Here is a 14,449-nt window from a genome sequence, read left to right as displayed (position 1 = left end):
ATCTGTTTAAACTAAGCCTGATTGTTGGCAAGTTTGCAGCACATTCAACCATTTCCAGTCCACAAAACACTCATAAAATATTCCATGATGAGTCACTTATCGCCACTGAGATAGCAGGGGATATCATCGATGTACAGACGTTTTTTCTTTGGGAACATTTGGACCAAAGAGAAAAGGCAGCTTATGGCACTGGTGATGGAGTTATTCTGCTTTGAAATGAGAGCAGACAGAGAGATTCATTTCAAACGTTGTCAGTTCAGCTGCCAGGAGGGAGTTTAGTGGATGTGAAGCAGATAGCAGCCAGCAGGGGCGCTGCTAGTGAAACACACGCCCCTTCGACAATTAGGGCCCCATGAAGTCCCCCCCTCTCTCCTCTGTCATGCTCTTCACAAATGTTTAGTCTCATCTTCATTCCTCCTTTTGAGTTTTCCACAGCTGGTTTTCCTGCATCCCCATTTACTGTTAGCCTAAACCAGTGGTTCTCAAATGGGGGTCCGGGGACCCCCAGGGGTCCATGGCACTTTGCCAGGGGGTCCGCGAAAAGTTTTCAGGAAAAAAATAATAATAATTGTGTGCAAAAGCTTCATAGTTCAACGAAAATATTGTATGCTTTAAATCTAAAATGGTTCATGGATTACATTCTAATCTGACAAACCTATACATTTAAATGTCAAGCATGTTACCGTGGAAACAAGCTCAGCCCAAAATCACAAATCAGAATGAAGGGGTCCCCGGTACATTTTCTATCTTATAAGGGGTCCTTGTCTGAAAAACATTTGAGAACCTCTGGCCTAAACATCCTGATTACGTGAACTGTTTAGCTCCACGTTTCACTCTGGACTTCCGTCTGCCCCTTGCGATTTCCAGAAATTACAATGTAACCGGGCCAATCAAGGACCTGCGCCGTAGTTGATAACGTAACCGGCCAATCAGGGATGCCGCTGGCAAAACAGTAATGGCGTCTCCCGAAGCGGTAACATTAATGTTAGTAGAGTAAACACGGCCGTAAGTGCAGTTATTGCAGAAATATCGACTCTCGGGATGTTTTTTTACCAGGCTAACTTACTATGACCACTACTATTTACTCCTGACTTACTTTAGTCAGCTCTGGCCCCGGCTGGGTTTTCTCAGACAGAGTAGGGATCGCGTTGATGTTTACGATCGCGTCCTGCACGGGTCCTGTATCACGTCGATGCCGAAACCTCTCCGTCCTGCTGAATCGGCTCGCCCGCCCGCAGATCCTCCCCAGGATGCCCCGCGACGTCGCCGGCGACAGCATCAGCATGATCACGGGCTCCAGGAAGACGTTACAGGAGCTCGTCAGGATGGCGTCTCGCCTCCACGTGACGTTATCCCACAACGCCACGCCCACGACGTGAGAGGCGTTGTAGGGCGCGTAGCACACCACGTACATAGCCAGTGTGGAGAGAGCCACGGCCAGGACCCTCTTCTTCCCCGCGGCGCGCAGGTTGGAGCGCCACACCAGGGTCACGCAGCGCAGCGTGCAGAAGGCCGTCACCAGCAGGGGCAGCAGAAAGAGCGCCACGGCCATCTCCAGGCGCAGCGGCAGAAGCACCTCCAGCTGGGAGGCGCTGAAGTGGTCGTAGCACGCCGAGGAGTTCTCGCCGACGGACGAGACAAAGTGGACCCCGCCCTCTGCCACCAGGGCGATGCTGAGGTGCAGGAACACCAGGGCCCACAAGACGGCGCTGATGAAGCAGGAGATGCGCGCGCGGCGGTATCGCTTGTAGCTAATGGGGTAGGCGATGCTGAGGTAGCGGCCCACCGTCACGGCGGTGAGGAACAGGCAGCTGCCGTACAGTGAGGAGAAGAGGAAGAAGCTGTACACGGGGCAGACGGGTGTCGGAAACGTCCAGTCCTGGAGGACGGTCTCCAGCGCCTTGACGGGCAGCCAGGCCACCAGCACCAGGTTGGCCAGGCACAGGTTGAGGGCGTAGACCACGTTGGGCGTGGCGCCGCGCTTGCGCGCCTTCCGCACGTACACGAAGAGCACCAGCGCGTTGGCGGGAAGGCCCAGCAGGAAGGTGAAGGAGTAGACGGACACGGCGACGCAGTCGTTGACGCCAATAGGCATCGCTTCAGTTCAGGTCATGGACACGGAGTGGAGAAGGCACGAGAAGCTCGAGAAGCCAAGAAAGCATATACTTCTTCTCCACCGCTCCCTTTATGAACGGCATCTTCTGAAAGGCACATCCTCCATTCCAAGCAGCGAGATCCTTTTCCGACCGCAGGGCGAAGAAGCTGCTGGTGCGTCCCGCATGTCCAGACTCAACACTGACGACAGCCGGCAGCATCTCAGCTGACATGAAGGCGGTGGTGGTGGTGGTGGTGATGATGTGGGCGTGGAGGAGGCGCGGCGCACCTGACATCATGACGGGCAGGCAGATAAGGAGAGATATCCGCTCATGTGGAAGTAGGGGGGGGGAGGGGGCATTTAGGAGGCACCAGGCGGCCTTAATTGCCCTCTCACAGGTACTGTAGCATCTGGGCCCTTTAGTGAAATGATTCAGAATAATTCCACCTGTCAGGAAGCACGTGGTCATCCCCTTAAAGCCCGGCCCGTCCAAATGAACTGGAGGGCCGGGCAGTAAAGTCATAAAGTGTCCAATAGCTGATGGTCAGTGCCGGGGCGAGAGGAAGGGCCGGACTTCGGGATACACGGACTTGTTTATGGGTTTAGAGTGTGTGCGCGCGATTGCGTGCGTGCGTGTGTGTACGTGTGTACGTGTGTACGTATGTGTGTGTGTGTGTGTACGTGTGTGTGTGTGTGTGTGTGTGTGTGTACGTGTGTACGTGTGTGTGTGTGCATGTGTGTACGTAGGTGTATGTGTGTTTGTGTGTGTGTGTGTGTGTGTGTGTGTGTGTGTGTGTGTGTGTGTGTGTGTGTGTGCGTGTGTGTGTGTGTGTGTGTATGTGTTGTGAAAAAGGCTATTTGGGGGAGGAAAATGGAGCAGAAAATCGCTGTAACTTGTTGTTGCAGGTGCATTTTTTTATTATGTAGACTCTACATAATACAATTGTAGAGAATAGAATGCCACTCAGAGAAAAGCTTCTATCATTTTGTCAATGTTTCATGAAGCATCAGAAGTTAAATCAATATAGTCCAAATAATGTCAACATATTTTAGTACCATGGTCTTGAATTGATTAGGGCAATTTATTTAGCAGCATGGCAGGGAAGTAAACAAGTAAAGTAAAGCAGACAGGCAAAATATGATAAAGTAACCTTCAAGTACATTTCTGTGACTTTATTGTCCTGAGATTCAGGTAAAAGATCAACAGATTAACTATAAGAGTTTTTTTTTTTTATAGACTAAGGATCTTATAAACACATCTGGATGTCCAGAAGCAGAGAGGGAACGGCTTCATTCACACTTGAATTAAGCATCTGTCATCATTTATAGTTATGACTTCTTAAAAACAGATCTCTCTTTCTTTCTCTCTCTCTCTCTCTCTCTCTCTCTAATCCTCATAAAAAGAAAGCAACTGGCAAAAACAAATCCATTTGAAGACATTAACTGACCCTGTTCAGTGTGTGTTTACCAGTTTTTCTTTTTTTATATCTCTACCAGCATATTGTATGAGTCAAGGTTCATGTCATAATCACCGTCTGCATGCCCCAAACTGCTTCCGCTGATCAAACAGAATGATGAGGACAAACAGAGCCATTAAGGCCGATGCTCGATGAAAGTCATGACGATAACCAGGCAGGAACGTGAGGGGCGGGGCTTTCACTTTGCTCCCTTCATTTGTCTCTTTTCGCCTTTGATCAAATAATCTTCACCAATAACTAAATTGTAAAGCCGATGACCTCAAATAGAAAGTCAAATAGCTGAAAAGTCAACATCTTCTTGAGCAAATATTATACAATTCAGCAATCCACATTTTAAACATAATTTGCTATTGAACGATTATATTAATCTAATATAAATAAGGGGGGGAAACATGTTCATTTGATGCAACACAGCACAGAGCGAATCTCTAATAATCTATGTAATCTACTCTATACCACACAGATGACAACAGTTGAGCATTTCTTGAATTAAATTAAGGAGGAAAGTGCTCACTAACGAGGATGACCATTTCATTTGTTGATGACTCATTGAGGACTCAATACTGATTTAAATATTTAAATTTCAAGATGGACAGAGCAGTTTTCACTCAAATTAAATATCCACATATAATAATAAAAATAAAAATAAAAATAAAAATAAAAATAAAAATAAAAATAAAAATATAATAATAATAGATTGGATTTATAGTGCTTTTCAAGGCACCCACAGCGCTTTAGATATCATGGTGTGTGTGTGTGTGTGGGGGGGGGGGGGGGGCACTCAACTCATCCACGACACGTCCTTTTTGAGTGTCTTAGATCTCCTTCGTCGTCTCATTGAGCCAGAAGGTTCAGGTTGCTTCTCCCGCTGGAGTTTGTGAGCGGGACCAGCACCAGTGGGGTTTTGCTGGTGCAGGCGGCCGGACCGAGGCGGGTGCGGGTGTTCAAGCTGCGCTGCTCCAGAGACAGCGCCTCCTGTTTCCTGGACAGATCTTGCAGCATGCGGGCGTGGTGCAGCTGCATCCTCTGCAGAGAGTGTCTGGGTGAGCAGGCGAAGGGACACAGAGAAATAGGAGAGGAGAGATGAACGAGTCACACATCAGTAGCTTACGAACGGAGCTCTCTCCATGTTGCTGAACATGTATTCACTCATCTCTGTCATTAAAAGCAGTCAACGTTGACTTCAGCTGGAAGTCAACGGGTGACTGGTTTTATCTTGAGTTGTGCTAGCAACCTCCCTGTATGTTATATGGGCAAACTTCACACGTGTTGTGTGCATTCAACTGGCATGACGGTGAGTATGATGATGATGACATGACAGAATTAAAAAAATTTGGTGAACTGTTCCTTTAATGTGACCTACATGAGCAACCCACTATGTTGAATTCCTTGTATCTGCAAACTTAAAAAACTGATTGGCCAATAAATTGACTGATTTCCCCCCCCCCCATTTCTCCGCAATTGTATTTGGCCAATTCCCCCTGCTGCCCCGGTCCCTGCCCCACCCCCTCTGCCGATCTGGGGAGAGCTGTAGACACACACGTGCTTCCTCCGAGACATGAGCAGTTGCCAGCTGCTTCTTTTCACCTGACAGCAGGGAGCTTCATCGGCAGGACGCAGCATGTGGGAGGATCACGCCTCATTCCGGCTTCTCACCCGCAGTCACATAATAAAACTGATTCTGATCTGATCAGTTATTTGCTGGACCTTTGAAGTGCTGCAAACGTTGCTCATCAGTGTGGTAAAACCCTGGATAAACCATGACCTCCACATCTTATTTTATAAGAGCAGTCATATGTTTTCTATTTGTTTGTTTGTTTGTTTGTTTCCCTTCCCCCTATCCTCAATCCTATCATAAATGACATGTGACACTACTCACTATCATGTAGGCTATGAATGTACGTCATGAGGATGCAGTAAAAAGGCCTGACTCACTGAGCCTCAGACAGCTTCTGTTTCAGAGCCTTGATGGTGGTTTCCAGCTGCTTGACTTCAGCCACCAGACCATGCTGAACCTGCAAGCAAACAGGAAGTAAGGAGCCAATCAGAAGCCGTTCCGTCAACTGTACTGTACTGTTTGTATAAGGAATGGGAGACGTACCCAATGATACGATTCGATACACGATATGAGATTCACAATTCAATACGTATTAAGACTAATACATTTAATTATTCATTCACACCCATCGCAATCTCTGTCCTGATTGCAAAATGTAATATACTACATATTACTAGTTGCTTTCATTTGAAAGTAATAAGTTACTTTACAATATTACTGTCTGTGTAGAGTAACTCGTTACTTATTACAATACTTTTTTGGATTACTTTTACCAAAACAACAGCAGCAGCAGAATGACATGGCCGCCCCGGAACCGTCCCGAAAAATAATTTCAATCAATTTGTGACTTGAGTTACTTGAAAAAGTAACTGGTATAATATTACTGAAATCCTATAAGTAATAAGTTATATTACTGAGTTACTGCTAAAAGTAATATATTACATGTAATATGTTACTTTTGTAATGAGTTACCCCCAACACTGGTCCTGAATACTGTAGTTTTGAATCTTGTTTTATTGACTATATTATTCGTACATATTAAAAACAGTTTTTATTCACTTGCACTTTACAGACAGACAACAATTTGATTTCATGTTTTGTAAATGTACTTATGTAGCTATGCATTGTCTAATGAGTGTTTATGCCTGACTTCACAACAACCCGCAGCTGAGATCATTCCTCCCTATAAAACCTCCAGGTCTGCCTCACCTCGTCCCTGCACAGGTCCATGCCGGGTCGGCTGGTCCTGTTCTCCAGCCGGGTGTGAGCCAGCTTCAGCGAGGCCGTCTTCACCCGCATGTCCTCGTCCAGACCGCGGATATCACTCGCCATGTCTGCCATCTCCTCCTCGGTCTGACAGAGAGACACAGAAGCAGAGGGAACCAGTCACCTCTGGATATAAACAGTCCCCCCGTTGCCCCATAACCGATACATTGAAAGCATTCGGGCGCCTCACGTTTCTCACTTGCCACTCCAGCTCATCGTGCGCCTGCTCTTCATGGTGATTGCGCTTGCGGATGGCGAACTCTGTGGCAGTGTGCTGCGCGTCCAAATCATTCTGCAGCTAAGAACCGAAGGACAGAGAAGCACTTCAACCGCCAAATCTGCCATCACAAGTGAAAAGTAACTAACTACATCTGGTTACTGTAACTGAGTAGCTTTTTTTATGTACTTGTACTTTTTGGAGTAATTTTTTAAATCAGCCATTTTGACTTTTACTTAAGCACATTTTATTTGAAGTAATGTGCTTTGTTACATTTTAAATCACTTCGGAGGACAGGGGGAAATAAATCGAAAGTTTCCCCAAGTTTTGCAGCAGAAACTGAATCTATTGGCCCTCACTAACTGCTGCCAGTGTTGCCAACTTGTTAAGGAACTAAGGAACCAACTAAGGAACTAATTCAATTCAATTCAATTCAATTCAAAAAACTTTATTAGTCCCGCAAGGGGCAATTTAAGGCATGAATACTGCAAACAAGCTGTACTTTGTACACATCCAAAAACAATACAAAAAACAAGACAATAAATACAATAAATGGCACTGATAAAGCAAGATCCCTGATTACAATGTATCCAACACCACAAAGGAATATAGATGTCAGATCAATACAAATTAAATTCAGTCAATACAATCCAGTGCATATTATACTTGTTCAAGGGTTCAAATCAAATCGTCAAGGTGCAGACTTAGTCTAGATAAACTGACCATTTCTTGTACTGTGGCTGTTCACCAGTCGAATGGCCTCTGGAACAAAACCAAACTTCCTTCTGTTTGTTTTGCAGGCAGGCTGTCTAAAGCGCTTTCCTGATGGCATTAAATCAAAACAGACATGAAGGACATGTGTGGAGTCATTGATTATCTTGTGCGCTTTCTTGAGCACTTGTGCACTATTAAACTGGAGGAACCAACTAAGGAACTAAGGAACCAACTAAGGAAAGTAGCTGCTGGAAATTGGCTGCTCAAAAAGTCATTAGAATTCGCCGGATGATTTCATATGCTAATTTGCATATCCTGTGCTCCCTGCCTGCTCTCAGAGGAGGGAGGGGGGCTGTGCTGTGTGTGGGAAGCACTGTGATCATCAGACCTCTCTGGAAGACAAGCAAGTAGAGCAAACCAGCATCAGCCGTACCAAATGCTTTAGGAGTCAACACTTCACCAGAAGGTGAACGACAGACAGACAGACAGACAGACAGACAGACAGAGAGACAGACAGACAGACAGACAGACAGACAGACAGAGAGACAGACAGACAGACAGACAGACAGAGAGAGAGACAGACAGACAGACAGACAGACAGAGAGACAGACAGACAGACAGACAGACAGACAGAGAGACAGACAGACAGACAGACAGACAGACAGGCAGGCAGACAGACAGAGAGACAGACAGACAGACAGACACACAGAGAGACAGACAGACAGACAGACAGACAGACAGACAGACAGAGAGACAGACAGACAGACAGACAGAGAGACAGACAGACAGAGAGACAGACAGGCAGGCAGGCAGGCAGACAGACAGAGAGACAGACAGACAGACACACAGAGAGACAGACAGACAGACAGACAGACACACAGACACAGAGAGAGAGAGACAGACAGGCAGACAGACAGACAGACAGACAGAGAGACAGACAGACAGACAGACAGACAGACAGACAGAATACATTGGCACTTAATCACAGATGGAGAGATGGAGACGGATGAGTTAGAACAGACTTCTGCAGTCCTAAAACCATCTGAAAGCCCATCAGATTTGGTTGAAGTTGAGGATGAACTTGAAGAAAATGAGAAAAAGAACCTAGTTTGATCTTATTGCATGGGAGAGTGAGGGTGCCACATGGGTGGAATTTGCCACATAGGATGAAACAATGAATGCCAGAGTATACTTTGCTGTGCTTGTGATCGGCAGCTTTCTTGGCGGCACTGTCAGATTCGTCAGACTCGGAGCAGGTCAAAACAAACTCAGGTGTAGTTTGAGCTCACACACACACACACACACACACACACACACACACACACAACACACACACACACACACACACACACACACACACACACACACACACACACACACACACACACACACACACACACACACACCTGGGCTCTGGTGAGACTGGCGTCCTCCCTCAGGTGCTGAGAAAGCTGCATGGCCTCCTGGGCTCGGGTCACGTTGTACTGGCTGAACTGGACCCACTCCTGAGGGGTGCAGGAGCTGGAACAGAGGCGGTTTGGACCGGGCCATTATATTCTGTCTCACTGCGATGTTTCTGCATTTCTCAAGTCAGCTGCCGAGGCTTTCGTTTTTAAATCCTTATGGGAAGTTGACCAAGGAAGGATTATTCACACACACCCTTATGATCCTCTTTCTCACTACCTGAGTGCAGTCTCTCAAAACCACTTTTCTGACATCTGGGACTTGTTTTAGTGAATTTAGTCTGTGGGCTAGAACTTGTCTTGAACACGACTGGATATTGACTCAATTATCTAGAAATGTTCAAAGATATGATTGTGGCCTTGTTTTTTTTTCCCAGCACTACGAACCGTTTAAGGGACACATTTTTACACCCGGGTATAGTGTTTAATGTTCCTCACATTTCTATGCGTAAGCCTGGGCTGGAAGTTTATATTCTGCTGTTGCACCGTAAGTCACTCTGGGTAAGAGTTTCGTCAAAATGCTTAAAATCTACACTAATAAACTGTTGAAAAATAACCTGAAACTATTGTATTTCATACACACGCTCATGCCAGCTCACCCTGTGGGAATGCGGGTGGGGTTGGTCTTCAGGGAGATCTTAGGCGACTTCACAGTGAGCGACAGGCAGGTCATGTCAATGTCCAGGGCCTCCATCTTGTTCTGGAGGTCGAGGGTCAGCTGGTGCCGAGCCTGCTGCAGAATGCTGGGTGCAGAAAACAAAACATGCTAGTACGCTTAATTTACAGTCTTGGCTTTGGAAGGTTTGGCTTTAGACTTTTGGAGGAGAATGGAGAGATGGTTCAGCTTGAACAGTTGCACACCGTCTTCTTTTTGTCATTTTCTGTCCATTTTTGTCACTTTTTTGACTGTGAAACCGTGTCATTTCAAATAGCACAGTTTCCCCTCACCACAGCTGCTCGAAGGCCCTGTCGACGTGCTGCTGGAGGATCCGCTGCACCCTCTCGATCAGCTCCACCTCCGTCTTCAGCTGCTCCTCCACCGGGTCGCTGACCAGCTCGTAGCCCCGCCGGCCGTCCCGCAGCGTCAGGCACTCTGCCCCCACCTCCAGGGGCACCGCGGTCGCAGCCAGCGCCTGCTCCGTCTGCTCTTTAGACTTTCACGACACATCAACACATCAGTCACGTTTCTCTCAAATCTCAAAAAGTTTAGTTTAGTTTAGTTTATTTCGATCAGAAAGAAAAGAATATTCACAGAATAAAAAAAAAACAGAAAACAAAAGAGGATACATAAGGCTGACCGAAAGGGTTTAGGGCTGAAGCTAACTAGCTTGTTAAATGCCCTTACCCTTATACCTTTACGTTATATGTAAACATATGCAGTACATTTGCATACACATGGATACATACATGCATTAATTTACACACACATATAGCACATGCTCCTAATTATACATACATGCCCATACACACATAGGCTACCTACCACCTATACATATTGTAGCGTATCGGGTAATTACGTGTATTGGGGTGTTTCTGTGCTTGGCTAGGAACTGATATGTGTGGGTGTGTTCCTAGGGGGAAGGGGATATATGTGACCAGCGGCCGGGGCGGAGGCCAGTCAGGCCATGTGGGCGAGCTGACCGGGTGGTTGCAGAGCTAGCAGCGAAGCTAGCTGCTAGGAGCTATATTGTGAAGACAAGAATAAAAAGCCTGTACCAACTTCAAGTCTCCAGTTCCTTGGACAAATACTCACTTCGTTACATTGGTGCCAGACAGTAAAGCGGTAACGCCTCTGATTCGGCCGAGAGGGGAGAGGGTGAGAAGGAATGGCAAAAGAGACTGGGTGGTGCGGTTTTTGGGCTCTAGATCTAGCGCTAGTAAGTTAGCTACCAGGGGTGCTAACTGCTAACTGCTAGCTGCTAAGACCACGTGCGATGGTGCGCGGAGAATGGCCATCGGTGAACGGGAGGAAAGGAGAGCTGACGGCGGGGATCAGCTCGATGCTGGCGGGCATGGAGGCCCGTGTGTTGAGAGAGGTCGGACGGCTGGTGGAAGAGACTCCTGCCTGGGCAGTAGAGGTGATGCGGGCGCTGCGAGAAGTCATGCAGCGGGTGGACTTGATGAGCGCGGAGGTAATGCAGCAGGGAGAGCGGCCGGAGGAGCCACGGAAGAGACTGTGTTGGACCTGCAGAGAGCCGGGCCACGTGGCGAGGTGGTGCCGAGGCGGTCCCGGGAGACGGACCGGGTATGCGGGACAACGACATGGACAGCAGGGAGCCTGCTGGGCATGCGGCGAGATTGGACACCTGGCTAGAGAGTGTCAAAAGGCTGTCGGAGATCGGGGGACAGCGGGAGAAGAGAGACGTGCAGGCGGCGGACAGGTGAGACTCTGCTGGACTTGCCAGTCGCCGGAGCACTTGGCCAGGGACTGCACTGAGAGTGGGGAGGCCGGAGGTGAGACACGGGCTGGGGAGAGTGTGAGCAGCCGGGGAGAAGAGAGCGTTGTGACGGATAGGAGGACGGTGCTGCAGGGGAACAGCCAGAGGGAAGAGAGGGACATCGTCTGCAGCGTTGTTACAGTCGGGAGAGCGACGCTCGTGTCTCCGAGTGAGCGAAGGGGGTTACCGCCGGGGGAACCGGCCCAGCCTAACCGCTATACACCCCCTAACGTTGCACTGCGGAGAGCCGAGGGGAAGATCGACGCCGGTGGTGTTCGCTCTGCTGTCCTCAACCCTGGAGGAGGGGGACGGAAAAACGAGCGGAGAGCCGAGGGGAAGATCGACGCCGGTGGTGTTCGCTCTGCTGTCCTCAACCCTGGAGGAGGGGGACGGAAAAACGAGCGAGTGCGAGGCCGGGAGGACGACGCCAGGGTCATCTGGAGAGTCGACGGGCGCGAGTGGAGACCGGAGGACGAGGATGTCGATCCGGTGCTCGTTCGTGCATTTGGCTACTGGAACAAACAAAAGGGGGGACCGAAAAGAGTGCTTCAGGTGGGACAGAAGCTGGGAAAAGGGGGGGATGGAAATGGGGTTTAAAAGAAAAGTTAAGGAAAATGTGGGGGCTTGTGTTTAATTGAGATGTGGGGGTTATTGTTGAATGGGAAATGTGGGTTGAATTTAAATGTGTGAAAAAGAAAGGAAATAATGAAAAACTAGACATTATGGAGTGCCTAATGGGAAACTAGACATTATGGGGGTACCTAATGGAAAACTAGACATTACGGAGTACCTAATGAAAACTGGACATTATGACGGGGGTGCTGAAAAGAAAAGACTGTTTGTTGGGGAATTAGAATTTGATGTGGTGATGGGAAAAAATATTGTGTTGGGTGTGTTTTGGTACAGGGGGATGTGTGTGGGTTGTGCATGTCGCGTGGAAGCGACATTAAATTTGTGTGGGGGAAATGTAGCGTATCGGGTAATTACGTGTATTGGGGTGTTTCCGTGCTTGGCTAGGAACTGATATGTGTGGGTGTGTTCCTAGGGGGAAGGGGATATATGTGACCAGCGGCCGGGGCGGAGGCCAGTCAGGCCATGTGGGCGAGCTGACCGGGTGGTTGCAGAGCTAGCAGCGAAGCTAGCTGCTAGGAGCTATATTGTGAAGACAAGAATAAAAAGCCTGTACCAACTTCAAGTCTCCAGTTCCTTGGACAAATACTCACTTCGTTACAATATAATTACACATACATAGCTAATACCAAACATACTACAAGAAAGTGTGAAACCCTATCTACTCACAGAAAGGTTCACATGTTCTATCTTGAGAATGGATGGTGTGTCGTGTGTCATAAGAGATCTTGTGTTTGTTTAAATGACTTTAGATTGAAATTGATGAGATTTGTTCCGGCAGATGACTGAATTTAAATTCTGTTTGTTTTCTGAATTTGTATGGAATGATTGAAACTGATGATAGAAATCAATCTCATGATGCTCTTGCCAAGTTTTTATCCTATTAAAACCATATTGCATGGAAAAGTCCTCGATATCTAGTTTTCTTTACGATATTAAATTGATACTTGGACTCTTGGTTTGTTCTGTCTTGACTTGCCGTTCTACATTTAGACTTGAGACTTGACTTTAATGACATGGACTTGACTCTGACTTCACTTGTTCTACACTTAGACTTTGGACTTGGCTTGAGACTTGAGCCTGACTTGGGACATGAGCAAAGTTGACTTGCTCACCTCTCTGACACACGCAAACACACAAATATATATATACATCATACAATACTCTAATTCACAAAAATCAAGCTCTCTGGGTGAACTTGTTTCCTAAGTTTGGACCCGTGTTTCATCACCAGGGTCAGAGCCTCCATCTCTCTGTCCACCTCCTGTGCGCAGGCTTCCAGCGCCTCCTTCCAGCGGGCCACGTCCCACACCCTGTCACTCAGCCTGCGGCTGGTGTCGCTCTCGTCCCAGTAAGTCTGAGGAGGAGAGAGCGCGTGTGAGGAAATGACCGTTCTCAGTCCTGTGACACAGACAGCTCAGCTTCAAGCAGACATCCCACTCCTCAGGTCACATTTTATATTTGATCTTTGAGCTGTTTAACTTGTCTCATGGGTGTTTAAAACAAGGTTATGAATTCTGTTGCAAAAGAAAGCCTCAAATGCAGCCTGTGTGGGACTTTTCTATGCGCACTGTCTCTCCCTTTCCAATATATATAGATTTTCAGCAGGAAAAAGTGGAAAAAGTAGCTCATTAACGATGCACTTTTTTCAGGGGGCGGGGCCTCTGATAAGATGATCTGTTGTTAGGATAGATCCTAACAATTTATAACGATTTGCGACAGTTGATTGTTTTCTGAACATGTTTGCGTACTACGCAGCTATGCTACAGACAACGACTTTTGGTCTTTCGCATTCAGTTGGCGGGGGCAATCGATGTCACTGTTACTTTGTGATGTCACAAAGTTACGGAAGTGAAAACGACTCATTTGGAGGCATTTTTTCCTTACATGGGCTGGTGTGGCTTGGGACGATGTGTTTAGGACGAATCAGCGTGACATCACAATCCCCCCCGATTCCCCCGGAAATGCAGAACCCTGCAGCAGTTAACTAGTATGAGTTGTGCCAAACCAACGTTGATATCTCAAAAACTATACATCACATCGCTTATTCTGGGGGAGAGCAGAAGTGTAGCTCAAGAGTCTGATGTATAATATATGTATGTTGTGTTAAAGTTGTGTGAACTGTCACAGTTTTTTAAATGAAGTGAATTTGTAAACAGCACAGCACTAGAGTGAGACACTCAAGGCTCCATAGGGTCCCATTATAAAAGTGACCGCTTAAAAAAAAACCACCTTGCTGCTGGTCTCGTTGCGTAGCGTCTTCCCGTCCTGCCGGACGGCATCGGAGACATGGCGCTCGTGTTCTGCTGTGGCGGACAGCTGCTGGTTGTTGCCGGACCATTCTGGCACACTGTGGCGCAGAGCAGGCTTCACAGGAAGAGTGGACATCTCGCTGCTGTGCTGGGGCAAGCAACCAACCAGAGTCAGCATCACTTTCATCAACAAGTGCAGTTAAATGCATTGGTGAGACACTGCAGAAACATATTGATACCTTACAGTTTCACTGACATACATGAGGTTTAAACACAACAAAGACTCCCTGTAAAAAGGGACAGTGCAAGAAATATGATGGCTTACATATCAGTCTCTC

General features: G+C 47.4%; 2 protein-coding genes across 2 annotated transcripts; both read right to left on the bottom strand.

Annotated features, from left to right (window-relative positions):
- Positions 1 to 1,081: 1,081 nt before the first annotated feature.
- On the bottom strand, positions 1,082 to 2,095 carry LOC310785062 (free fatty acid receptor 3; the record flags this gene model as incomplete). The annotated part of the gene is made up of 1 exon (XM_083646055.1): positions 1,082 to 2,095. One exon carries the CDS (start codon positions 2,093 to 2,095, stop codon positions 1,082 to 1,084), a length of 1,014 nt encoding a protein of 337 aa, XP_083502181.1.
- Positions 2,096 to 4,407: 2,312 nt separating this feature from the next.
- Positions 4,408 to 14,247, bottom strand: tekt2 (tektin 2 (testicular); the record flags this gene model as incomplete). The annotated part of the gene is made up of 9 exons (XM_083646195.1): positions 4,408 to 4,612; positions 5,509 to 5,588; positions 6,341 to 6,484; positions 6,588 to 6,695; positions 8,735 to 8,849; positions 9,391 to 9,534; positions 9,740 to 9,945; positions 13,091 to 13,216; positions 14,092 to 14,247. 9 exons carry the CDS (start codon positions 14,245 to 14,247, stop codon positions 4,408 to 4,410), a joined length of 1,284 nt encoding a protein of 427 aa, XP_083502321.1.
- Between the last annotated feature and the right edge of the window lie 202 nt (positions 14,248 to 14,449).

Source organism: Poromitra crassiceps (assembly GCF_964638095.1).
Source record: "Poromitra crassiceps genome assembly, chromosome: 11".
NCBI lineage: Eukaryota > Metazoa > Chordata > Actinopteri > Beryciformes > Melamphaidae > Poromitra > Poromitra crassiceps.
Note: the sequence above shows the minus strand (reverse complement) of the source record. Positions and strands in the feature narration are given on the sequence as shown.